Genomic DNA, 26,274 nt, shown 5'->3' with positions numbered 1-26,274 from the left:
GTAGAAGCTGTCAGGGAAGATGTATGAATCCCCAAAACACTGCTTGGCAAACAAATGTCTTAAAATTATTTCTGACACTGCATTATAATGCAAATTGGGAGGAATGTGTTACAGTCTGTTTAAATGATACTGTCTTAATAAGGACATCAAAGTTAGTCTTGAATATTCAGAGCAGGAGAGCACTGAAAGCTCCTTTCCAGACCTTGAAATCTTAAAACATGCATCAGGAGCTCTAGACTGACATTGTAAAGTAGTTTAATTTTAGTTTCTGTTTTGATTAAGTTACAAAGTTTTTTTTGTCAAAGCCAAGAGAAGTGGTTCCAAATTTACCAGTTCTGATTAAAAAAAAAAAAAAAAGTGTTATATGTACTGCATTTCTGCCATAAATAACCTCATAAGGAAAACTGATTTAGGTTGCATGCATTTAAAAAATGACATAAAGTAATTAATCCAGTCCGTTAGTAGTAACTGAAGGTGTAGTTTATAAATAGCTCATTTTTATCTGAATATTAGTTTTCAAGTATGTATTTTTGCAACAGAGTTTAACTGATTTTTTGAAAACAGAATTATATTGTCTTTGTTGTTAAGAACTCCGCAGGTTACTTAATCAGACAAGCCAGCACTTGCACTCAGGTATTGAAGTCCCAGTAAGACTATTTTGGCTTTCCTGTTTTTCATTTTTAAAAGGATCAAGCAGAAGGAGTTCAGACACATTAACATGGGAATAAAAGGGAGATGGACCTTTTGTGTCATAAAATCTCTTTATTCCCTTAAGATGTGATACATATTCAGGTGAAGAATCACAGCAACAGCGTGAACTTTTGCTTATTGAGGCAGTTCCCTGCATGTAATTTTCTGCCTCAAAATCTATTTCGTAGAAGCTCCTTATCTCTACTCCTAGAAAGTGAGGAAGTAATGAGAGTTTCCTCTCACAAGTACCTCCAGGCAATCCTTGGCCCACATTGTGGCATGCTCTTGGTGGCTCTGCCTTTGAATTGAAGGGAGAAATTAACATTATAGCTTCATTTGTAATGAAAGAGTGGAGGGTGATTGCCTTTGGTGTGTTAGGATGGGAAAAGTTCTACGCTGGGTATGTAGTGTGTAATTGCATTGAAAGGGAGAATGTGCCATAACCAACAGACAGTGGAGCTTGTCAGTAAAATGCTGCTCCTCTGTGGTTTACTGACTTACCTCAGTACTGGAGTCTGAGTCTGTGTTTTCCATCTCTCCAAATGTCATCTATCTTGAAGAATAATGTTAATAATACTTCAAAATATTGATAGCTGTTTTTTCTTGCTATAATAGGAGAACAGACTGGGCAAATGCTGAAGATGTATGCTGTTCTTAAAAGAATACATTATGGACCTTGAAGTATTAGTTTAAGAGATTATTTTCTTTTGATTTTTAAGCAGTGAGCTTTATTTTTTCAAGTAGCATTTTTTTTTTGTTTTGTTTTTTATAGTGCGGGGCAAACATATCTGCATGCAGATGATCTCTATGTTTTTAAATGCAGCTGCAAAAAAATTCCACCCCATTTCCTTCTCCACGCCTTCACTCTCAGATCTAGGTTTAAAGGCACAAAACTGATTTCTAGGCTAAACAAACGAATGGGGGGGATACAATTCAGCAGCATGAAGTCACCCCAGGACACATGAACGCTGCAACTGTTCTGGATTGTTAAATATTCTTTCTCTTTGTGCAAATATGATGTTAAGGTTTGTCTTGTCTTGTACAGTCTAATGAGAGGATCAAGGGAATTAGATGCAGGGAGTAGACTGGTTTCCTATTTTTCTTGAACCTGCCAACATTTTCAGGCTTCGACCCAAATTTGTGCTTGCACTGTCTTCCCCCTCCCTCCAGTATGTCTGTGGCTGGGAAATAGAAATGAAAAATCACATATGTATACATTTAAAAAATATTTTGCACTGAAATGAATTTCTGGGCTGAGAAGGCATTTGTTTTCCATTGGAATGAATTATTGAAACATTCTCAGTTTCTGTTTTCTGTTGTTTTTAAGGGCTTTCTGTGCTTTTAAACTTCCATAAATGTGTTGGACTGGAGTGACTTGCTGTTACTAATGGTATTGAGCTCATTTAAGTAGCAACTTTCTTCCTGGGCAACTCCCTCCTCTGCTTCTTAGGGTCATGGCTTTTTAAAATACAAGATTAAACCTATTTCTGGATTGAAGTAATCTACCTGTAACCTTGCTTTTAAATTTTAATTTTATTCTGAGCTGCAGATAACCCCTGGGTGCTGAATTACATTCTAGTTTGACTGTAGCAAACAGGGAACTCTTGCTGGTACAATGAGCAGCTGAAGGGCCATCTACCCTCCGTTTCATCTCTATTGAATTCAAGTGAAGTTTTCAAGTAATGCTCCTCCATTCTTTCTCCAGGAGGTGTCTGAGTAAAGGCAAAATAACAAAGTTAAGTATTTAAGGAAAGTAATAAACGTTGTATCTAATATTAAAGCAATCCTAACTATGTACTTGCCAGCAGGTAATACAACCTGGAATTGCATTTTACATGTCTAAAATCAAATACAGTGGACAAAAAGAGATGTAAGCTGCGTGTCAGTTTCTATATGCTATATTTTGGATGACATTTTTAATATTTAGAAGTGCATTTGTCAGTTTTATGGCTTTGCTTTCTGTCTCTGAGTGGAATTTGCTATGGCCCAGCTGAGTAGCTGGTTGGAGAGAGACTGCCAAGTGTCTGAGCTCTGGGATAGAGAGGGAACCTGGAGTGCTATTTCCCCTGTTTCACATATATCTCTAGTGAGATAAAATGCAAAGTGTGATTCTAAAGGTATTTTCTTGCCAGTAGAGGCTATCACTGCTCTTTTTAATCTCCTTTGTGGTGATTTAATTAGAAGGGGGCTGTGCCCAGCCATCTTCTCACAGGAGCTCTTGTTTTCAGTAAGGCAGGACAGGCAGACAAAAATGAGATCAAATTTCCTGCTCTGCCTCAAATCTGATGCCTTGTGTGCATGCTGGGTTGTTGGCTTTTGTTGTTGGGGCTTGGTTGTTTTGGTCTCAGACTTGTCAGCCTCAGTTTTGGGGCACAGAGTTCCCTTTGCAGGGTGCTGGGAGCACCTCTGGGATCTCCTGGAGCCAGGAGTTCCCTGTGCACCCACTTGTTTTTGTAGGTGTCCAGGTTCACTTGGAGCACAGCCTGCACCATTTGAATGCTTTGGAAGTGCTCTGGGATTTGATGTGGGGGTTTCTGGAACAACTTTCCTTTAAGTGAGAGGCAGGAGTTTCAAGTGCCCTAGAATAAAGGGGTTGCACCTTGAAAAGTTCTGGTCTGCTTTCCATGTAAGCATTGTGAGTTTCCCTAGTACTTGAATAATTGCTGTTACAAAACTAAACATAACCCAAACAACCCACCCCAGAAAACACCAAATGCAAAATAATCAGTCAAAACCCTTAAAAATTGCTAAGCTGTAATGGGGACGTACCTAGAAAATAAAGTAGAAAGAAGAAAGAATTTACTTAATACTTAGTAAAAGGAGTATAATTTCATGGAAAGGAGACAAAGATACTTATGTAAAGTGCTTGTTTTCTGTTTTTGTGTTTTATTCTGTATGGATGCCTCAGAGAGCAAGGTTATTTGAAGAAAGTAAAAGAAATAAAAAGTAAAAGAAATAAAAATACTTACTTGTATGTCCAGTGTTTATTGCAGCTAAATTTTGCTTCCATGTAAAAATGATACTTCCATGTAAAAATGATACTTCTGTCTGAGTTGGAAGGTGGGAAATGCATCCCTCACTTGTGTGAAGCATAAATTTGATAATTGTCTTGGCAAGTGAGGAGGGTGGTGAGTGCAATGGGACTCGATAACCTTTTGCAGATGGAGACCTGAATTTGTATGAAACTATTGGATTGAAGAATGCTTTGAAAATAAATGATCGTGAGAATAGCAATGCAAACACATGTGTGAAGGGTCCCTTCCTGACAGATTTAATCTGGGCTAACAAAAAGGAATTGTAAATCAAGGTTGAGGTATTTTAGTAACAATGAAGTGCAATGACTGTTTTCTTCCAGAAATTTTACTGGAGAAGTAAAAATCTTCTATTAGCCCAGCTGATGTACCTGGAAAAAAAAAAAAAAACAGATTAATACTTGAGTCATTTCACTTCCATTGTCATTCACATTTTTTGATTGCGTTATTACAGCAATGACAAATCATGATAACTCTTTGAAGGGTATCTCTTACATTTAATTTTAGAGTAATATTTATGTTTTCAATGAAAATTACTTCAGGGGGAAATTTGCCAAGTTTGTGTGTCAAATTAATATTATTTCCTAGCAATAACCACTCCTTTGTGCAGTTCACTATGACAGTGGAAGTGGGAAATCACTGTGAAAATCAGTGATAAGGGCCAAGTGCTTTTGGAGCAGAGCATACATAACAAAGTACCAAGTAATGTGAATGTTTTTCTTCAGTAACTTATCTGACATTTCAGTACAAGTGGGAACTTGCACAATTGTAACAAACTTCCAAACAAGAGCGTGCAGAGCTTGGTGGCCATAAGGGTGTTTGCCATGCTGGACGTATTTCTGATATGAGAATTACATGCTGTGTAAATTCATCTGTTTAAAAATTAAATTTTATGAAAAGAAACCTTAAGGCAGTAATCCTCAGGTTGCCGTGCTTGTTTAGGATAAGCTTATGTAAACTGAAGGCATATATGCAAGGCTTTTTGAGATAAGGATCTACATTCCAGCAAGCAGTAATTATACAATAAACAATTAACTGTTCAAATAAATACAATGTTTTCTATTGAAAGACAGATTCATTTTTGAGGTTGCGGTTGCATTCGCTATGAGCTGGGAGTTTGGATTTTAAAAAAGCCCCATCATATACTTCGAGTGTTCTAAGGTGCCCAGGATTACTAGAATTTTGAGGTTCTAGTAATTAACAATGTTTCTGAGTGCTGAAGTCTAGGTGTTATTTTGTATCCCAGTGCTAATTCTAGCACGCTCCTTGTTACAAAGTCTTTGTCCAAGTTTGTTTTACAAGTTACTTTTCTCTTCCAGAGGATGCTGGCTTGTGTGTTACGCTGTCTTGTGGTATTTGTGTGCACTGTACCTGCCCTTTACAAAAAAAAGGTGTTTATTGTGGAGGAGTGAAGAGAGGGGAAATTAATCACAATCTTCACCGAACAACCAGAATAAATAGAAATTTAAAATAAAACAAACAACAAAAAGCCAAACAAACAAACAAAAAACCCTCACAACAAATTTTTAAATTTTCAGGTGCTAATTAAAGTTCATCCACTTTTTGCTGATGACCTTTTACAATTAAAGAGGAGGAATGAGGTGATAATTCTTGATACACTGTACTGGGTTTGGGGTCTCTGGAAGAGTTTTTGCTGCCAAGTGTAGCCCCAGTTGCATGGAACACCCCAGGGCACCTCTCACCTGAAAATACAGAATGGGAAAAGGAAGCTGTGCTGCTGTAGGACTGTAGAGTTTGCCTTTAAAACGTGTATGAACGAGAAGTCAGCACCACATACTTTTATATAGGTAAAAGCTTTAAGTAAACTTGCAAGAAAACTTAAATACAACTTGTTGCTGTTGCAAGAAAGTTTCCACAAGCTCAGCATTTTTGAGTTTGCAAACAGTGCATGGGCTGCCATGCTTCAGTTTAGAAACTTTTCTCATGCAGTGCTTTTTTATTTATTAAAAACCTGAAGAAAGCGTCATGTCTCTGAACTTCTATGTTTGGGGTTTTTTTCCCCCAGCTATGAAGTGTGTTCAAAAACCCCAAACCACCGAAACTTTAATATTTTTTCTTGTGAAAATACTTGTGCTTCAATTGGCTTTATTACTTGCATGATGTTTTATATGCAGAACACTGTTGCAATTTTTTTTTTTTTTTTTGGGTCTGGAAATAATAGAAATTCTTTAATGCTATAAATAAAAAAAATAACCTACAGTGTCATGCAATCATGTCTGCCAGTTGTCCATAGCAGTGATGCAAATAGTTAGATTTCAGTCAGCATATAATAGAAATCAGTTGCTGATGCACAGTGTTGAACTGCACAAAGATCTGTCCTCTACAGCATAAGCACAGGGATCTGCTGACTGAATTTAGGTTTGGCAATTCTCTAAATTGCCATTATTGCTGTGAAAGGTGTTAAAGTGCTAACCTATGAGCACAACTGAGAAAAGCAGTAGCTGAGGTTCTTTGTTTTTTTCAAAGGATTTTGGTTCATTCTTTAGGCTTGTGCTGTAGCCTGGCATGCTGACTGTAGAGCATTGCTGAAGTGGAAAATACATCCCCTGATAGTGCATCTCAGGCAGGAAAGTGCATCTCTTATGAAAATGAAGCAAACCCAGCAATGTTGCCAGTTTTTATATTATTTGGTGTCTTCTATTAAAGTTTCCCATGATGTCATGATTCCTGGCATGGAGAGTTTAATTTTTCCTGCCCCTCATCCCTGGGGATGAAAGATAAGGGAAGTCTCCCTTAGAGCAGGCAGCAGGGAGGGCTGTGGGTTTCCTTGTTTGGGTTGTTTTGGCATTTGTTTACACTTGAATTTTGAAATTAAAGCAGTCTCACATGTGCACTGGAGTAAGTAGCTACTACCTATACTAAACTTAGTGTCCAGAAGCAAGAAAAGAAGCAGGTGAATGGTTACTTGGTCATGCTGGCCTTCATTTTCTTCCATTTGACAGGTGGTATGCAGAGCTGAGTCTGGGGAAGCTTGACAGTGTTGGGATTTTGTTTTGCTTCCCCTTCTGTTTTCTGCTTTTTAAACTGGAAATCATTAGGTGCTAAGGTTGCTTGGTGTTTAGATTGCATTTATTTCTTTTCTGCGTTATTGGTTTTGCATGGACCCAGACAATGTGTATTTTATGTGTGCTTCCAGTAAGCCTGATTGAAACATCATGTTAATTTAAGTGACTCACTTAAAAGTGTTAAATAAAAGCTGTGAATCATTAACTTGCATTTAATGCTAGGAGATCTGAAGATGGATTTGTCACTTGGTAGTGCTTTCACTGTCAGTTTTATTAAATTGTACCAAAATTACCAAAATCTTTTTAAAAACTATTGCTCCTACAGCTTCCTAGTCATTTCAGCCTTTTAATTAAATGAGGTCCTGTAAGTTTTAATGGAATTAAAAATGGAAATGTTAAAGTGGGCATGTATTCATAGTTATCTGCTTTGCAGACTTTCTATCAGTAAATCACCACAAAAAGCACCCAGAGTTTTTCTTACAGTTGAACTCTGTCTTTATGATCTAGTCCTTTATAAACTTTTCTGTGGTCAGCTTTGATTTTTGTAAGATTTTTCCCCACCCTAAACCCTTTGGCTTTTTAGGTTTCAATAGTACTTTCTTTTTCCGCTTAACATTTTTTGTGATATTCTAGCAGAACTAGATCTGTCTGATCTTGGGCTTTTATTTTCCTGTATTTCTTTTTTTCTTTTTCCTATTTTTCTGTAACTTTTTGGCTTGTGATTGAAATGTCATAATTGTTCTTTGTTTCTATAGCTGTACATTTTGTTAATAATGTTTAATTTTTTCCTTAGTTTAAGCTATGGAGGAGGACATTCATCACATTCAGAAACAGACCTTCACAGACAGACATACACAGCTTCTCATCAGCTTCCTGGATACTCAACTACACAACATCCTGCTGGTAACTGTCCATGTCATGAGAATACTGCTTAAATAGCTACAGAGGAGAGAGAAAAAACAAACCAACTGTTATGTAATTTAGATTCAAGTTAATTCATTTTATAATCAAAGGGAGTTTGTCATTAATAAGTGGTGGCAACTGGTATTAGAAAAGCTGAGTGTTAAAATGTTAAAGTTGTTAGCTTTTTATCAAAATGTTGTAAGTAGAAAGGAAAATATCAAGGCAGGTTATGCTTGGTATCTTGTTTTTTGAAAAAGCTGCACTTATTCTTTCAAGTACAGCTTTTCAGGATTTGGTCTATGCATAAGGGCAAATGTTGTGTGCCTCCAAGCCAGTGGCAGAAATGCTGCCAGCTCCTCCAGACTAAATTAAACAGCAGAACTGATGTGAGCTGGAGCGTGCTGCTGCTGCTACTGCCATGTGCACACTGAGACCCTGCTGGGGAAAAGTTAAAATTCATTTAACATGTAGCAGTGGCTTAGGCTGTGTTACAGCTGCACTGGGGTCTGTGTTTGATCCTGATGAAATCCTGTCCCTGGATCCCCCCAGAAGATGGGGCCTGACCTCTTCATGCTCACTTGGCAACCCAGGTTCCAAAGAAAAGTCTTTGAGCTCCTGTGCTGGCTGGAGTCTGTATCTCCTGGCCAGGTCCTTGATCAGGGTGATGGAGGGTTGGAATTGCAGTCTTGACAAAAATCTCTGTTACTCACAACTCTGGATCTCACCAGTGCTTCCCATTGAGCCCCCTGCTATGGAAAGGTCTGAGCAATGGGAAATTCATGAAGGTGTTTGTTGAAACAGGGAATGCAACCAAAACCCCTTTTCATGTGCCAATCCTAGAGATGTGTCCAAACTTCCCTAAGCTGCCCAAAAGGGAGAAGCTGGATATAGAAAAGTTGAACATGTTTCAGGAGGAATTCTAAATGTTTAACCAGGTGAAAATAGAACAATGAATCTTCAGATAAGGGAAGCATTTTCCTGGTGTACCTGAATACTGTTATAAGCATCATATTTGACATACATTTAATAATAGGTTTTAAAATGTATACTGAAGTTCCAATTTACAGTTGTAACACTGCATAACAGTTAAACACAGAAAAAATCAATATACTTTGCATTGCTAATGTTTCCTAAGCTGGGTTTTTTTTAGTGAATGAATATATATCTTTGTTATTTGACTTTGCTTCTTTGAAGTTCATCTGAATTATCTGTTTTGTTTCATTTCTCTCCGCTATCATCTAGGTCTTTCAGGAATATTTGATACCAGTATGCACAGTGGTGGAGGTAACACTAAGGAAACTTCTTCAGTTATGAATTTTCTCTCTGCTATTGAGTCTCGTACTGCTCAGGCAGTCTCTTCAGGATCTACCCTTTTACCACAATTCAGGGCTCCTTCCTGGCAGACAGGTGAACATTTTCTCTTTAAATGAAATTTTGTCATTGTTACATTGAATGTTTGGGAGGATTCGAAACAAAAATATTCTAACTGAAAAGTGTGTGTTTTGTACCTCTTTTACATCTCAATATTTAAAATTTCAAAACCAATGAAATTATGTTAGCATAAGATTTATATGAGCAGAAGTTCTGATTGTCTAGAAGGAATTTAGATGGATAGGGTATTAATTTGTCTGACGAGTTAAATTTATTTCCCCAGCTTTGTTTGGAATTGGTCTCACTAACACTATAAGCATTTTCAGGCACACTGAAACCTGTACCTCCTAGCCAGTCTTTCACTCTCAAACTCTGCTTCCTGTGATAGTTCTTCTGTGCTATTAGTACTAAAATCCATGGGTAGCTTTGGCCCCTTTGTACAGAGAAGTAATGAGCAAGGTGTTCTCAAAAAGAAGGCCTGAGGTGCATGTCTCACAGAAATAAGGGATCTCATTTACAACTGAACAAACGTGCCATCTCTTTTGGCAGACTGACTGCCTTCCACAAACCTCCCCCATCTGTCAAGCCTTCTGTGCAGAGCAGGAAACTGCAGATTTTGAGCTCTCTGTAGACAGTCGCACCAAGATAAGTGTTGCTGCTGCATCTGTGGGTAGCTTCAAGTTCTGGTGAATCTTAGGGAGTGATTGTGCAGCTGTGCAGTGAATTGGATCTATTCACTGATCTGGCAGAAAATGTTTGAGTGGCTTTTTTCCTTTGGTGGGATGGCTTTCCTCTGTATCAGCAGGCTGATCTGTGTCTCTGTGCAGCTGTGTGATTGCTCTTCTGATTTGGGGAGGAGGTACAAGGTAATAAGAGTGGTGCAGTCCTTTTTTTTGACATTTGGGTAATGTGCAGCTGCATTCTGTGAAGAGCTGCACAAAAAGTTATAGATACTGTGGCTTTTAACTCGCCATTGACAAAAGCAGATATGCACACTGGTAATCTGGCAAACAAACTTAATATCAGTCAGTTATGAGTTTAGAGTTATGATGACCCATCCTCACATCAGAATGTCAGCTGGGAAGAAATTTTTTTCCTCCTTATCCTAGCACTTTCTCCATTGCAGCCTGCCTAACAGTGAATTGTGAAGAAGGGGGAGATGTGCTGTGGGTCGGGTTTGATGTTGGTACCAGTGGTTGAGAGATTTCTCAGTATTCATTACTAAGAGCTCATCACTAAGCCCATTTTTCAACATTACCAGTTCTTGGAGCTTTCTGTTGTCCTTTAGTACTTTTGCTGCTTTTCTGTAACCCTTGATCCTCCCAAGTGTCTGTTGAGAGCTTTATCTTCACAACTTCTTTGAGGGAAAGCGAGAGCTCTTCACTCTGCAAGGTGACCTTTTTTCAGAGGTTTCTTACTTTGGGATTTTCTCCAAACCCCGCACTGCTGATTTTAGGGGAAAAAAGAAGAACATTGTGTTTGTTATATTTGTCCTTCCAAGCGTTCCTTTGATCTTGTTATCAGTGTTCTGATTTCTTAGGGTAGTGAGGGTGTGTCTGTGCATGCAACTTCGTACCTTTGCCATGCCTTCCGTCTGCTCCTGAACAAATATTAGAATATAAAGCCCAACAATTCTGCCATAGTAGTGCTCCTGTGACTGACTCTTGTCTGCTTTAAGAAGTTAGCAGTAGATTTGGAAGGATTTTGATTTATGGAAGAGAAAGGTGAAATACAGGTTAGATGAGAAATGAACATCTGCAGTTAAAACAGGTTTAAAACCTTCCCTTTCTTTGAGGCTTCCAGATGACCTTTCCTTTGTGTTAGGGATCAGTAAAAGAGAGCCCAGTTGTACATGATGATGCAGTTTTTTAGAATAAGGAGGGAAAGTGCATTAAACCACTGATTATGCTTTCTCACTCAGAAAGACCTTATTGTTGACTAAGGAAAAATACCTTGGCATTCCTTCACTATCACATCTCTTCATATCAGTTTGTCTTGTACTGAAAGCGAGAAACAAAGAATTTATTTCTCAGTTTCACCTGAAACTTCAAAAGCAATTGTATGATTAAGTTGCAATCAACTTAAAAAGACTTACTGTATTCTAAAATGAAATATTATTTTAACTGAAGTATTTGTTTCAAAACAAGCTTTATTTACTGAGAGTTTATATTTATTTGTAAATTATGCTAAGCTAAAAAGCGTTTTAAGTGTGCAAGAAGAACCAAAAAATGTCAAATCATTCCACTGATTTTAATTTTTTCTGATTTACATACCCTGGTAAATTTCCCAGAGGAAACCAATTCCTTTACAAGAGTTTTAAGCTTGTCTGGGAATAAACTTGCCTTCTTTGCTTTTCTTGGTAGACTTTGGAAACAGTACACAAACTTCACCAGTGTCTGCAAGTCACAGGGTGAGAAGCAGGGTGAATGATTACAGGGTTACAGGGTGAATGATGTGGATCACTGCCCTAAGCCTCAAAGCTTGCAAGGGAATTTCATACTCCTCTTTCAGCTGGAGTAGTGTATTCTGTTGAGAAATCTTGATTAAGCCAGGGTGTCATACCAGTAGCTGGATGCAAATAAGAAATATGCTTTTCAGTTGGATAGTTGCTACTGCACCATGCAGATAATTGCTGTCTGAGGATATTTGGGACTCTCACTTCAGAAAGTGTACCAATTATGTTTATTGCTTGTATTGAAAGTCAAACCCCTCCTCTAAGAAAATGAATTGCAGAGTGTATAGACCATTAGCTATTTCACTGCATGCTCTGAAATGCTTCCCATAAAGTGAGTTTTAAAAGTACTGGCGAGGGTAACTCCAGGAGATGGGATTGCTTCTTAAACTGCATATGTATTACAACTGCTTTGTGTAATTTTGTCTTTTTACTGTTTATTAAAGGTGTCCAGGGCTTTTGATCAGTTCTTTTTAAACTGAAATAAAAACTAATAAAGAGCCTTCAATTTCAAAGCAGAATTAATCTTGTACAATTTTTTATTATCAACAATTTGTACCTTAAGGAAATGAGGTTTTCCCTCAGCTATTCACTGCAGAGTATAGAGTATAGAGTTTGGCATTCTGAAAAAAACCCTGCACTTCCATTTTGAAAATTACCCACGATAAGTGCCTCCCTATGTATGTTTGGGTTTTTTTAAAGGGTGGTGATTCTAAAGAACATTATGTTTGTAAATGCTGTAAGAGCTTGCAGTTAAATGACTTGCAGAAATGCAATGTTGTTTCTTTTAAAGCTCCCTTATGCTCCTTTTTCCTTCTTGTTTTGTTTTTGTTTTTTTCCCAGGTATGCATTCCTCGACAGCCACAGAACTATTTGTTACTGGAGCTTTGCCAACCTCTGGAACATTTCCACCAACCTCTGCTTTGTCAGCGTACCAGCATCCCAACACCTTCAGCAGCAGAAACTTTGCTACTACCCCTTCTCTTACTCTTCAAGATGCCACTTTCAGTGCTACATCCAACGGTCTCTTAACTGCCCACGATCCTTTATTACAGATTAAAACATCACAAGGCACTGTTCCAACCGCTTTGACGTTCGAGCGCCTGGGCAGCTCTGTTCTGAGTACCAGTGTACCCCCCCAGTCATCAACATATCGTTCTGCTCAAGAATCTGCACCCCATCTTTTGCAGCCTCAGTTCAGTTTGTTGCCTTCGACCCTTGGAGGAGCCCAGCAGGTGTCTCAGGCCTACAGCACATCTGTCTTCACTGGTTCCACTGCTTCCATGGACAGAGCACTTCAGCGAGAATGTAGTGTTATTAAGCACCACCAGCGGCCTTCGAGTACTCAGTCTGTCCAGCCTCAACTGACTGTTTCCCAGCATTCCTTACACAGCTATTTAACAAGTACAAGTGGAGTTAACTTTCAGGATACATCTAGGCACTCAGCATTACCCTGCAGTCCAGTTGGAGATGTTACTCAGGTGAGCAATGGAGGGCCACAGCAGAAGACTTCTCAAGTCACAGTGGAACTTGCTCAGTCGTACACATCTGCAATTCCATCGCCCGGTTTTCCGTCTGCTTCCACTGCAAAAGTGAAAAACTGTTCCATGAAGCAGCCTCCGAGGTCAACGAAGACCCCCAAACCTCAGAGCGTAGCTCCCACCGTGCAGACACAAAGCTATGCCAAAACTGCACAAAACCAGAGTTCTGTCATTACAGGCCAAGCACAGATCTATTCTACAGCACAGCTGCCCAGCCTCTTGTCGGTCAGTCAGTCCCAAAATTATGTTTCGTGCCAGGCTCAGAATGTGCCACCTGTCAGCCACTCGCAGGATTTCTCATCCAGTAAGGTTGAGAAGCTGCCCTCACTGTATAAAACATTGACTTTTTCTGGGCAATCACAAGCTATTACTTCTGACAGTCAGACTCTAAGTTACTCCTCAGAGGAACAGGTATTGACCTCAGTTCCAAATGAGAACTACTCTGGGCAAATGAGGGAACTTTCTTCAGTCAGCCAAGCTCAAAACTACTCTTCTAGTCACTCTCAGGGTTTATCTCCAGTTACCCAGTCCCAAGTTAATTTTTCATCTCAATCACAAGTTTTAGCAGCTGTTAGTCCTTCAGAAAGCTATTCTTCAGGGCAGTCTTTAACATTAACGTCGCCTTCTCTTTCCTTTAATGCCTCTCCTCGGGTACAAACTCTTCCAGCCTCGAGCCCTAATCAAAGCTATATTTCTTTACATTCTTCTCAGAACTCTCAGTCACAAGAATCCTCCTCTCCGCAGTCTCAAAAGTTTTTGCCATCTGTCCTGTCTCCTTTTGCATCCCCAGCTCACTCCCAGACGCTGCAGAACAACAGACCTTCCTCAGAAACAAAGTCCTATGTTAAAAGGAAGTCTGACTCTAACTTGTACGCCTCATCGAAACAGGAGGAGGAATTATCAATGCAGGACATGCAGGCATTGCAACAGCAAGCTACTCTTGAATCTTCCACTCAAAGCCTAACAGAGGAGGAGATCAACGCTCAGGATGCATCCTATAGGGTCTCAAAAGCGAATGACAGATACTCCCAAAGCGTAATCAGAAGCAACTCTCGTCTTGAAGATCAAGTTGTTGGACTTACTCTTCAAGGAACAAAAAAAGATGAAAGAATGGTCAGTTCTGTGGAGCAGCTTTCCCAACACATTGGCCATATCAGCAGCCTAAGCCATGATATCAAAAAGACGGCGAATTTAATGCGAACAACGCAGGGAGCTGTGAGTGCTGAGGAGCTAAACCAACAGCATTCCCTTATGCATAAGGTACATGACAGTAAAGCTCAAGAGCAGCAGGGCCAAGTCATTAGCACGCCAGCGCAGGTGCAGCCTCATGCTTTAAGGCATGGTCATCAGCTGTGCTTGCCCAGTGCACAGGTACTGCTGGAGTCAACCTGTGACTTGCAGATTCTTCACCAGTCAATCCTGCAGTCGAGTTTAGGACAAGCAAAGGCATCACCGCAAGTGCAAAGAATACAGAGTCCTCAGCAGGTGGCACATCCGTTCCTTCAGATGGATGGTCACATTGTTCAGAGTAATGGGGGTCATTCTCAGCAACAGCTTCACAGTCAGAATTCAGAAGTAATGAAAATGGACATTTCTGAGTCTTCAAAACCACTGCAGCAGCATTTGACAGCAAAAGATCATTTTAGTCAGACAAATCAACATGATGCAAAAAATCAATTTGTTTCTCTTAGTTCCATGTGCTTCCCAGAATCTATGCTTCTCAGCGATGAGAGGAATATATTATCCAACGTGGATGACATCTTAGCAGCAACAGCAGCAGCCTGTGGAGTGACACCATCTGACTTTGCCAAATCAGCCTCTAATGAAGAGGAAATCCAAACTGTTGAAAATAGTGAGGAGTCCAAAACGCAGTTCCGATCGTTGGATTCCAGACACGTGTCTTCTGTTTTCAGTGCCTCGCCTACTGTAGTTGGAAAGCCAGCAAACAGAAATAATATTTCTCTGAATGGAGGCCAAATTACCCTAAATCTTACCCCAGTGTCAACAATACAGACAAAAACTGTGAACCTGGATCAGCAGCACCTTGAAACTTCTGATCAGAGTGTACCCATAAGAATGACCTCTCCCACCCTTGGTCCTGCTCAAGAAGAGCAGGAGGCTGTTCGGGTGAAGAAACAATCTAGCATCAGTCAGGAATCTGAAGAAGATAATGATGCTTCTGTTGATGGTACACTGAATGCAAGGGAGACAGAGTTTGTTTCAAGTGGTAGGAGCCTAAGTGAGGAAAGTGCTGCCTCAGAGAATGATTTTAATGTGGGTGGTGATGATGGTACAGTAGCAGGCAACCAGTCAAAGGTTCCTTTGCAGACGCTGTCTGTGCCCCAAAGTGCAGATGGAGCCATTAATAGAACTGAAGAAGAATGCCAAGATTTAACTCAAGGGAACCTTCAGAAGAAAAAAAGCAAAGGAAAAAGCCAAAACAAAAATGCTGCAGAAGATGACAGTGCAACTCAGAAACAGGTAAAAAGAAGTGGACAGTGTAAACGTCAAAATTCAAGAGGAAATGATGCATGTTTCACATACTCTTCTCCTGTTTCTGAAGGTTGTTATGATACTTACCAACATCAGGAAAGAATGAGGCAAAAAATTAAAGAAGTTGAAGAAAAACAGCCTGAAGTCAGAACAGGATTTATTGCATCTTTTTTAGACTTTCTGAAGTCTGGGCCTAGGCAGCAGTTTTCCACTCCAGCTGTACGAATGCCAAACAGGACTAGGAGACCAGTCACACAAATGGTTCGTGCCCCTTGCCTGCAGCCCTCTGCAAAGCCTCAGCCAGCAGCAGCACCACCTGTGGCTGCTGAGGTCAGTGGAGAAAGCCCAACCAAAAAAGCCGACGAGGAACTTAAGAAAAATTTAGAAACGTTGCCTTCGTTTTCTTCTGATGAAGATGATTCTGTGGGTGGTAACCATGATCTTCAAAAGAGCATCTCCACTGCATTGTCAGCCCTGGATGAAACATCTGACAAAAAGATCAAATCAGGTAAAATGGTTACTGCAGGTGCATATGTTGAAGGAGATTTTTGTAGCTGATGGGACAAAAAAAAAAAAAAAGAATCATTTTATCTATCTTCAGGTAAAGGTTTTGATTTGGTTTGGTTTTGGTCACAATTAAGAGTTTTCTTCAAAAGGTGTGTTGACTATGGACAAAAATAGTGTTTTCCACAGTTAGAAAATATGTAAATAAACTTTTTCATGCTACTTAAATAGAACTAATGCCAAAAAGTTATTTTAGCCTGGAGTTGGAATAATGTGTGTGTTCTCTTCGATTCTGGCTTGAAACACTAAATATGATTTTCATCTTGGAACATCAACAAAACATATCAGAGGTTCTAAACCTATTTTTAAAAAATTCTAGCAAGGGAATATATTAATAATTGCCATCAGCAGGTGGTAAGTTCTTGCTGGGTAAACATTCATTTTCTGTGATGATGAAGTTGTACTGGATATGTGTGTGAAACAGCTTTTGCTCTTGTAAACTGCACTCATTTGCTTCTTGTAAACTGCTACTCGTGGTCCAAGGTAGGAGTCATTTGAGCCATACTGAGCAGGGGTGTTGTAGCTCCATGTGTGTTGATAGGTTGCTAGCAAAAGAACAAAATCTGGGAAGGATTGGTTTGGGCAGGGGGGGCTGGACAGCAACCACTGATCACAGTAGTAATTAGTTTTTCACACACTTTTCAGTTCCATTTGTGTTACATCCACGCTGTACATCCACGTTCAGAGCTTTTAACTGATGGTGCTTTGTTTTGAAGTATTTTCAGCACACAGAATGTTTTTGCCTGGGCAGGTCTCTTCAGAAAAGTTTTTTTTATTTTTTTCCCCCTCTGGTAAGCAATTAGAAACTATCCAGCCAATCACATAATTGTACTAATTCCAGAGGAATACCACTGTCTTCCAAAATAATCACAGGGAGAAAATGAAACATTTCTTTAACTCTTCTCAGGATTGAGAATCTGTGACCCGTAAGCTGATTCTTAACAAGAGAGAATGAAGTAATGATTTCCCTTTTTAGATTAAAGGAGAGAGGGAGATTTTTTTTTCCTCTAGGTGTGACATGATTTACTGAAAAATACATAGCAAATTTAAACTTGAATTGTAATAATCACACCTACGATACTGGGAAAATATTGCAGAATACGTGAGATGCTGAACAATACTTTATCTTAATTAGTATTCTGGTTTTTTTCTGTAGCTATTTCTATGTAATTAAGTGTATGCATTTCAAAAAGGCTGTTACAGAGGATGAAGTTCCTTCTGTGTCTTTCAGTTGAATATATATTCCAAACAAGAAAGCAGTGATTGTTTTTCTTCCCAGAAAACTGAAATCTGGACAGTGCCATGGTGTGAGCCTCTTGCTGAAGTTTGTTAATTTTAGTAAGCCATTTCTGTGTACAATGTCCAAAGAAATATTTCAAGTTTATTTTTTTTGGTTGGGTGAACATTTCCATTAGTGTTTTATTTGCAGTGATTTCTTTTATAGTATTATTGTATCTTTCTTGTTATCCATAAGGATGTAATATTTATGTCACCAATTTCTTGAATTCACCTTCCTGTTTTGTGACACACAAGATTGTTTGTACAAGATGCTTAATAATGACATCTTTCTTCCTTTCTTGCTGGTGTTTTGCAGGTTTTCTAGTAATACCCTCTTCTGTCTGTTTTTGCAAATAAGTATAGACAGACAAATATTAAAACATAGTCTTTTGTTGATAGTATTAGTACATGTACCTTTATCTGCTGTTCTGACAAATATGTAAATATACCTGAGCAACCAATAATGGTGTGGCTAATTAAAGCTGTCAGAGCTCTCTCTCACTGAAGAAATAGAACATATTTGCAATAATGTGAGGTGATGTATCTGCAAGAACACATTTCACATTTCAAATTAACAATTTGATTGAATGAATTTAATGAATCTTCACTTGTTGGTATGTAGCTTTTATATTGACACATTAATTTGACATTTAACTCATTTGTTTGGAGTCACTTTTGTTAAAGTTATTTTGTTAATGTTACATTATCTTTTATATAATTTTTCAGGTGAAAAAGTCAACGACTAGCAGTGACTGTTACAAAACTGTGAAGTGGTTTAAGTTTCCTGAGTGATATTAGTAACTGTGTTATAGTTAATATAACTTGATTTCTTTTAGATCAGCAAGTCAATGTTAAATATGCATAGAAGACTGTAAAGTAATATCTAAAAAGGATTCTAATTTTTTTCAGGTGGGAAAGAATAATTTTGAAAGGTGGGACTTCTCTTTGGCTCTTTGGAATAGAGGAGGAAAGGAATGTTCTTTTCCCTTCTTTGTTTTGTATCATCAGTTCTCATTGCTCACCTCTGTTAATATTAAAAATCATTAGGCTATTGCTAAAGTTTTAATCTGGAACTTCCAGTTACATTATCACAAAATATATATTATAAGTGTCCAAAAGTCACACAGAAAGTGTTCATATTTAATGTTTATTTCTCTTTCTGCAATCCAATTTCAAAAGACTTACCAGCAGATAACAAGATTCAGTGGTGTAACCTTTACTGTTGTATTTAGTTATTGTCACAAAGTATAACAGCATTGCCTGGTGATCATGTCTGTAACTATCAAATTGTTTTCCAAAGCATTCAGTTTTGCTAATTCCAGATGCTAACAGATGTAGCAGTTTAATACAAACAGAGGTATATTAGCTACAGTATTCTGGTTTTGTTTAAGATTTAGTTGTGGTCAAATACTGCTTCTACTTTAACTCCTAGAACAGGTGTTTTTCCTAGAATAGTTGCTTTCAATATAAATTGTAACAGAAAAGAAGAAAAACCTGGCTCCATATTACATCCTCGATAATTTCACTGAAATTTGGAATTTTTTTCTTCAGAAACTGAAAAAGTGACAGCTGTTACTGCTGCTGCCACCACCACCAGTGCTGCAGTAAAGCAGGAATCTCCACAGACAACTGCTCCTGTAGGCAATGTGCAGGAGAAAATGAATCCAGCTGACCCCTTAAAAGTAGCTCAACAGGATGCTGTGACTTCAGAACAACTGGCAAAAATGCAGGAGACTGTTGCAATAGAAGGATGTACTGATGAGGAGAATATGGACAGTGAAGGAGAGGGGATGTACAGAGAACGTGACGAATTTGTAGTGAAGATTGAAGATATAGAGACTCTAAAGGTAATCTGAATATTTGCTCTGGTGGGGGAACACAGCACAAAACCCCTGCATGTGAATTTAGCCTCAAGGAACTACCAGAAGAGGAAAGGCTGCAGATTAGTTTTCTCTTTCTATTCTATTATTCCCTGATTGCTGCCAAAATGCCTTAAAGGTGTCTCTCTAGTGCAGATTACAAACATGTTTTGAATGTACATTGCACATTTTATTATTATTTACATAATAAAGTAAATCTGTGCTGGTAACCTCTGTTAGAGCTTGGAATTACCTACTTTAATATTAAAAAGCATAAATTTTTCAAAGGCACTTAACTACTTTTGTTTTTTAAGACAGAAGTAGACTTTCAAGTGTAACTTTGCAAAAGAACTTGAATGGAATTGGCTTCTGGTTTTTTTTTAAGAGGTTCTGCTTTGTATTTCAACAAGAAATCATTGCTATAAGCAACCAGTACAACTCTTCACATGAGTTTATGTGAATTTCCATGTTGTCTTTGATTGTTTGGTTTGGTTAACCTTTCCTTTTGTTGCTATCATAGCCAGCAATATTCTTACTGTCAGAAAATTTGTGATATTTTTAATTACTTGACTCTGCTCATCCTCTTAAACTGCAGTTTTAAATTAAGTAATGCAGCTTTGTCACATAAGTGTTATCAGTTTGAAATATTCCCTTGTCACTTACAAAATGGATTAAGGTATGTTAGGGGATATTTTGAATTTTAAGTTTGTCAGTTCAGGAGTCATGAAAAAGTAATCAGTGTTTGACTACATTTTCCAAAAGGTTTATTTGAGTTAGTAGTTTATTTGTAGGATCTACAGAAAATTCTCATTCAAGCTGATAATTACAAACTTGCCTGGATGCAAACAGGACTGAATAATTATGGTGTTGGAATTTTAAATTAACTTATTTCCATTTTATGCTTGGGTAACTTCCTCAAAAAACGTGATGCACAAATACATTTCTGGAAGAAGAATAGGCAAACAATTTTTATGTTCTTCCAGGTTGCTTTGCAGACAGGAAAAGAGCCTCCAGCTATCTGGAAAGTACAGAAGGCTTTATTGCAGAAGTTTGTTCCTGAAGTGCGTGACGGACACAGAGAGTTTGCTGCTACTAACAGTGTGAGTCCTTAAAATTCCTTGGGAAGCCTCCTGGGAGCTGCTTTCCTTCATTCCAGGCTAGGAAACTAAATAGAATGTGATTCTGGCATACATTCTTAGGGAAAACCCCCTCCAACTCAAACTCTCCCTAAAGACATCCCTGGAGTGATTTTTCTGCTTTCCAGCACGGGGTCTTTGCTATCATTCTGCCTGTGTAAGTAACAAGTTTTCCTGACCAGAATAAAATCAGTGGAAAACAGCTTGTGAACCAGCTGCTGTCTGCAATAGGAGTGCTACAGAGAGGATACAATTTTAAGAGGCAGCCTTTTGCCAGGCAGATAATGCTTTTGGGATAACACGTGTGGAGAATAAGATAAAGGGAGAAAAAGAAGCCCAGAGTACCTCCCCTTACCATATTGTCTTCAGTTTTAATTATTATCTGGAAATCTGATGGAGAATTTTATTTAAATTATAAATGCTGTAGAGTGGTTTGTTATTGTATTTAAACATGGGGGAATTTAAACTGATTTTTTTGCTTTAGTATTGAAATTTTTACTTGTTAAAGCTGACAGATTTTGCTTAACATAAACACTTGTGGTTTTTTTTTTTTTTTTTTCCTTTCAGTATCTTGGGTACTTTGGGGATGCAAAGACAAAATACAAACGAGTGTATGTGAAGTTTGTTGAAAATGCAAACAAAAAGGAATATGTCAGAGTATGCTCAAAAAAACCACGAATCAAGCCTGTCCAGTCAGCAAGGTATTTTATTACAATTTGTTTTTCATTTTGTCATATTGTTTTCATATTAAGAACACACCTATTTAAATAGAAGTTACAAGTTTAAAGTGTATTCATTGTGCTTTAATATGGAAACTGAGAACTGCCTGGTTTGCTTTAAGAAATTAAATATAAATTACTGCCTTGTCTCCCCTACTCTATTCTGTTCCATAATCAGTTATTTTGGAGCTGTTAGGGTTCTACATGCTATTTCTATGTCATCCTTTGCCCTATAAGCCTACTAGTGTAATGATTTTGATTTTCTGTGTGTTGTTTTCTCACATCCTGTGGACTTTGCTAGTTAGGTAGTTTTTTCTGGATTGCTTTAATGACCATTCTGTCCTGGTATACTGGAAGTACCATGCTTTCCTCACAATCCTGGGAAGTAAATTGAAAAACAGATGTTCCTGACAGTGCTCTTCATCCAGGAGTTTTAAGTCTAGTTTGCTCTCAAAGAAAGCAGTGCCATCAGATAATCAATTTTAGGAAATAATCCTGTTCTACTACAAGTAGCTAGGATTTTGATGCTCCCTTTTTCTTGGGCTGTGGAAGACTGTTCCAGTACCTGCTCTTCCAGTGCTCTGAAGCAACCCCCTCTTTTAACAAAACATGACTGTGATGATCTTGTTATGCTTCTGCTGTTCTCTCAACACTGCTTTTGGCTTTTCTTTGTTTGTGCTGCATGTTGTATTTCTGGAGAAATCAGTCACATCCCACCCCTGTGTGTTTCACTGAGCTCATTAAGCGACGTCTTTCAGCCTCCTCCTCTGGGGCAGATTTTCCATTGCTCTCATCCTTCTACTGCCTGTTGTCTCCATCCATTGGGGTTTGAAATCTCCATTTCTGACAGATGTCTAGAATTCTTCTCAGTGTTCCAGAAGATACTGACAGTGTTTCTGCTGTACATGTCACTGCTTTCCCACACTGACAAAACTCTTCTCTAGCACTTCCCAAGATTGTATTCCCTGCCATGCTCTCAAAACTGCATTGTGTAATCAGTCCTAAAGTACAGAACTTTGTGTTTCTGAATTAACATTCCCGTTTGTTTCCTGTTTTGAGGGGTGGGAAGAGAAAGGCATTGTTTGGTCAAGTATTATTTCAAAAATACAGTAGTATATAAAATAGGTATGACCTAATACCAAGTGAAATAAGTGTATATAATCAGTGGGGAGTATATTCTGGTTAAATAAGATTATAGCTATTTTATTACTGCCAAAACTTGTGTGGTAATTATATTCATAAACATTCTCCTCATTATATTGCAGGACTATTCACTGCAAACCTAGTAATAGCAACATCAAACCTCCTGATCCACCAACACCAAAACCAGCAGCAACAAAAGTCTCTTCTGTGAAACCCAAAGCTAAACAGCCAAAGGTCAAGGCTGAACCACCACCAAAGAAAAGGAAAAAGTGGAAAGAAGAATTTTCATCTTCCCAGTCTGATTCTTCACCTGAGGCCCAGAGTGAAGAGGATGGTGAGTGAGATACCATTGCTGGCACCCAGGCCCTTTTGAATTTAACTGAGTATTCTAAAATTACATTGTTTGATCTTGGACATTTTTCTGTACAAGCCTTAGAAAGAAAATAGAAAATCTGATACCATACCGTGCAAAATGAGTTTCTTAAAACTTCTCAGTTGCTGTTGGTGTATAAGCAAATGTGTACAATTGAATTTATTTCAAATGTAGTTTATCCACATAAATACATATTTTACCACTTGCTGTCTGTGACTGGTGCAATTGTAGGAGAAGCCAATTTGATTTTTAAATACATCTTAAGAATGAGATTCTTCATTAGTTTTCCATTGCAACTGAATGCCATGTCTAAAATAACATTCCTGTAGTGTTTGCCTGCATGCAGATGTGGGCAGAATTCAGATGCTGCTGTTGTTTTTTTCAGAACCCAAGGAGAAAAAGCAGTTGACTTTTTGGCTGCTCCATTGCTTGTCTGAATGCCAGCTGTTCAAATGTAGCCTGCTGAGCAGGTTTGCTATTAAGACATTCATAGAACATTGAGATTCAATGTTTGCAGGAACTCTCCAGAAGAAAAAGGGATTTCTGAAGTTCACAGTGTTTAGAGGGGTTACCTGTGGTAGCAGATTCACAGTGCATTTTGCAGGGTTCCATTTCCTGTATGTTTGAAGCAAAGCTTTGTCTTGCTCATACTTTATTATTGCTGCATTTCTTAAGCATCCTGGTGACTTTTAAATATAGATACACTCACTGGTGTACTGGCCCACTGCCTCTGTGAGAACAGCACCTTTCAGATATTTTTCAAGCAAACTTGCCCAAGTAACACTGTCCATATTTAACACCTCAAGTAACCTGGTGGTTATGGTCATCCCTGAGGGAGTTTAACAGCCTTGCTGCCTGAATAACTGCAAGATCCTGGTGTCAGACATGGAGCCTACAAAAAGCTGCAGAATGCTTACTAGTCCTGATGGCTACTCCATGTGCATGTTAAAATTGCTGTCTATGAAAAAATAAAAGCTTCCTCAGAGTAAGCATCAGTATGCCTGTATCACTACACTGATAAAAAAATTTTACCTTTTTTTTGAGTTTAAAAATTAAGTGTGATTGACTTAAATGGTATGCAGGCTCCTAAATGACATTTGTACTCAGAAATTCTTTCTCCTGTTGGATGACTTCAAATTTTGCAATTTTGAGAGGTACTTGCCTTGACGTGAAAATTAGGGCACTTAGGGTACTTCACTTGACTGAAGTTATCAATTATCCTGTTTCTCTGAATTTATCTACAATAATAGGAAAATGTTTAAATTCCTTAAAATAGAATCTAAATGCTGATAGTTAAAACACTGAACCATTTGTACCATATTTGGTGTCTGCCCCTATTTTTGATGTTTAAGTAGTTTATTGCAATTGACTGCACTGAATTTTCATCTCTTGGGGTACCAGTAGGGGTCACTTGTGTTTTAAGAAAGAAACCTTCTGTTTTGAAAAGCACAAGTGTTTTTAGGATATTGAAGGGGAAGACATCATTCTATCCTGTTTACTTTTCAGAGGTTGTACCTCCAGCTCCACTTGTTACTCGCTTTTTGAACACCAGAGCTATGAAAGAGACTTTCAAGAGCTACATGGAGTTGCTTGTTAGCATTGCCTTGGATCCAGACACAATGCAAGCCTTGGAAAAGAGCAATGGTACAGTATGTTTAACATTTGTGTGTTCTTACTAGATTTTATGGTTATTAATTAGTAAAGCAAGTGTTCTTTTTAAAAAAAACCCCAGAAACCTAACAAAATTTGAGTTACATAACCTCATCTGAAGAATCTACACATATGTGTTTATATATATTTTTTGCATTATCTCTTTGAACAATCAAAGTAACTTGGGAATATTGTTTTAGCTTTTTTTCTGCATTAGAATTTTACTGTGAATGTCAGAATTGAGCTGTTTGTTCCTACAGTTACTGTGCTTCAAACCTTAGCAAACATTTATTTAAAATTACAGGATTTCCAGTGTGTTTGCTTTCTTATGAAGAAATAGGCATATAAGTAGATAACTAGAAGTAGATATGATTCCTCCTACTATTAAAAATTTGGCTTTCTAAATTCTCAAATCTTGAAATCCTGATCAAAGAAAATTATATTAATGCACACTTTTTCTTTGAAGACAAAATATTTGGATTTGTTTATCCTAGCAGACTCCAGGGTACACGTCAAAACTCCTATTTCTCAAAATTCAGTAAAACACTCACGTTCCAAGATAAAGGTTCCAAGAGATAAATCGTTTCATGTATTATTTAGTTGCAAGCTGTTATTTTGTACTACATTCTGTTTGCCTGTGTTTAAAAAAAAAATCATTTTTAGCCTTTCCTCTCCTGCCTCTCTTGATTTCAGTGTGCATCAGTGCACACTTATCTCAAGATTTCAGAGCCATGCATTATGTCAGTAGTCCCACTAAAATCAAAGTAATTGACTTTATAAATGAAATGCTCCATACTGAGCTGTAAATTTTCAGTGCTGGCCACATGCCTAACTTCAGCTCTATATTGTGCAAGTCACAGTGGTTTATCAGATAACTTTTATCAGTAAGCACTTTCCTCACTTTTTTTTTTTGTTATTATTGTCAGCAGGACCATTTCTTGTAAAATGGAATAACAAATGTCAAAACCACATACTTGTCTTCATAAAACTGCCAGCTGTATTGCAAAGAGGATTTTCTAGGAATTGGTGTAAAATTGTCTCCAATATTTATGTTCTGCATTGGTCTATCTTAATTTTTCCTTGCAGCAAAGTCAGAGAAGGAGCAGGATTTCAGTCAGCAATTAAACTTCATACTATCTACACCAGCTTAGTGGGCTGATAAAAAAAAAAATCTTTTTCTCTCACATTTGAAATTAGATTATGTGCCAATTGCTTTATTTTTTACTTTTCACATTGTATATTAATGGATCAAAATATAGCAAGAATATGAATCTCATTATTGTGCATCTCTTAATAATCAACTGCTGTGGGTTTTTAATGTGTCTTTTAGATGAGCTCCTTTTGCCTCACATGAGAAAGATTGATGGTATGCTGAATGACAACAGGAAAAGGCTGCTTTCCAAATTGCGCTTGGATCACGCTTTCAAGGTATTCTCTTTAAAATTCTAGGCTTTGGAAAAAAAAAAAAAGTGGTGGTTTGGCTGAATCACTGAATTCATGCCATGCAGGCACAGCTTAAAACCCATTTGCAGCAGAAGTGAATGTGGATTTGAAAGAGATGCTGTAAATTTAGTGCTTGTATGTGGCATTTGGAGAACATTTTGGGATGGAGGAGTTTATACTGCAAAAGTAAAGTTATAGTTTTACTCCCCATGCTTTCTGGTTCGTTCTCAAGCATTTTTTCCTTTAAGCTTGTCAAGTTTGCCAAAAGAAAATCTGTTTCCTGTCCTTCTAGAGCTTTTGGTTAAGTGATTTTATTGCCTAAAAATAAACTTTTACATGAAATAGCTATGCTGTGGAGCAGATGTCTGAACCTCTTTGAAGTAGAGAACATGATCAGAGGAGTTTAAAACCAGGACAGAGGGATGCAAGAACAACTCATTTGTGTGCTCTTTCATGTATCTTCAGCATGGAAGGTTGAGAAAAGTGTGGATAACAAGCCCATATTACAGCAGCTTTGACGTGGTAATAAAAAAACACGTCTGGATGTGGCCAGGGAAGAGAGAAGCCGTACCATCTCAGTAGAGAGAAGGTAAACAGGAGG

General features: G+C 38.1%; 1 protein-coding gene across 1 annotated transcript in view; it reads left to right on the top strand.

The window, feature by feature from the left end:
* The window catches only part of QSER1 (glutamine and serine rich 1), a 41,203-nt gene that overhangs the window by 8,770 nt on the left and 6,159 nt on the right, over positions 1-26,274 (top strand). The window contains exons 2-10 of the mRNA XM_053946881.1: positions 7,542-7,651; positions 8,894-9,058; positions 12,318-16,016; positions 18,902-19,197; positions 20,193-20,309; positions 20,913-21,046; positions 22,330-22,541; positions 24,087-24,224; positions 25,561-25,658. Of these exons, the coding sequence (XP_053802856.1) occupies positions 7,542-7,651; positions 8,894-9,058; positions 12,318-16,016; positions 18,902-19,197; positions 20,193-20,309; positions 20,913-21,046; positions 22,330-22,541; positions 24,087-24,224; positions 25,561-25,658 (4,969 nt within the window). The remainder of the gene's footprint in view (positions 1-7,541; positions 7,652-8,893; positions 9,059-12,317; positions 16,017-18,901; positions 19,198-20,192; positions 20,310-20,912; positions 21,047-22,329; positions 22,542-24,086; positions 24,225-25,560; positions 25,659-26,274) is intronic.

This window comes from Vidua chalybeata, chromosome 6 (genome assembly GCF_026979565.1).
Source record: "Vidua chalybeata isolate OUT-0048 chromosome 6, bVidCha1 merged haplotype, whole genome shotgun sequence".
In the NCBI taxonomy this organism is placed as follows: domain Eukaryota; kingdom Metazoa; phylum Chordata; class Aves; order Passeriformes; family Viduidae; genus Vidua; species Vidua chalybeata.
The sequence above is the reverse complement of the archived record's forward strand: the minus strand, read 5'-3'. Positions and strand labels throughout refer to the sequence as shown.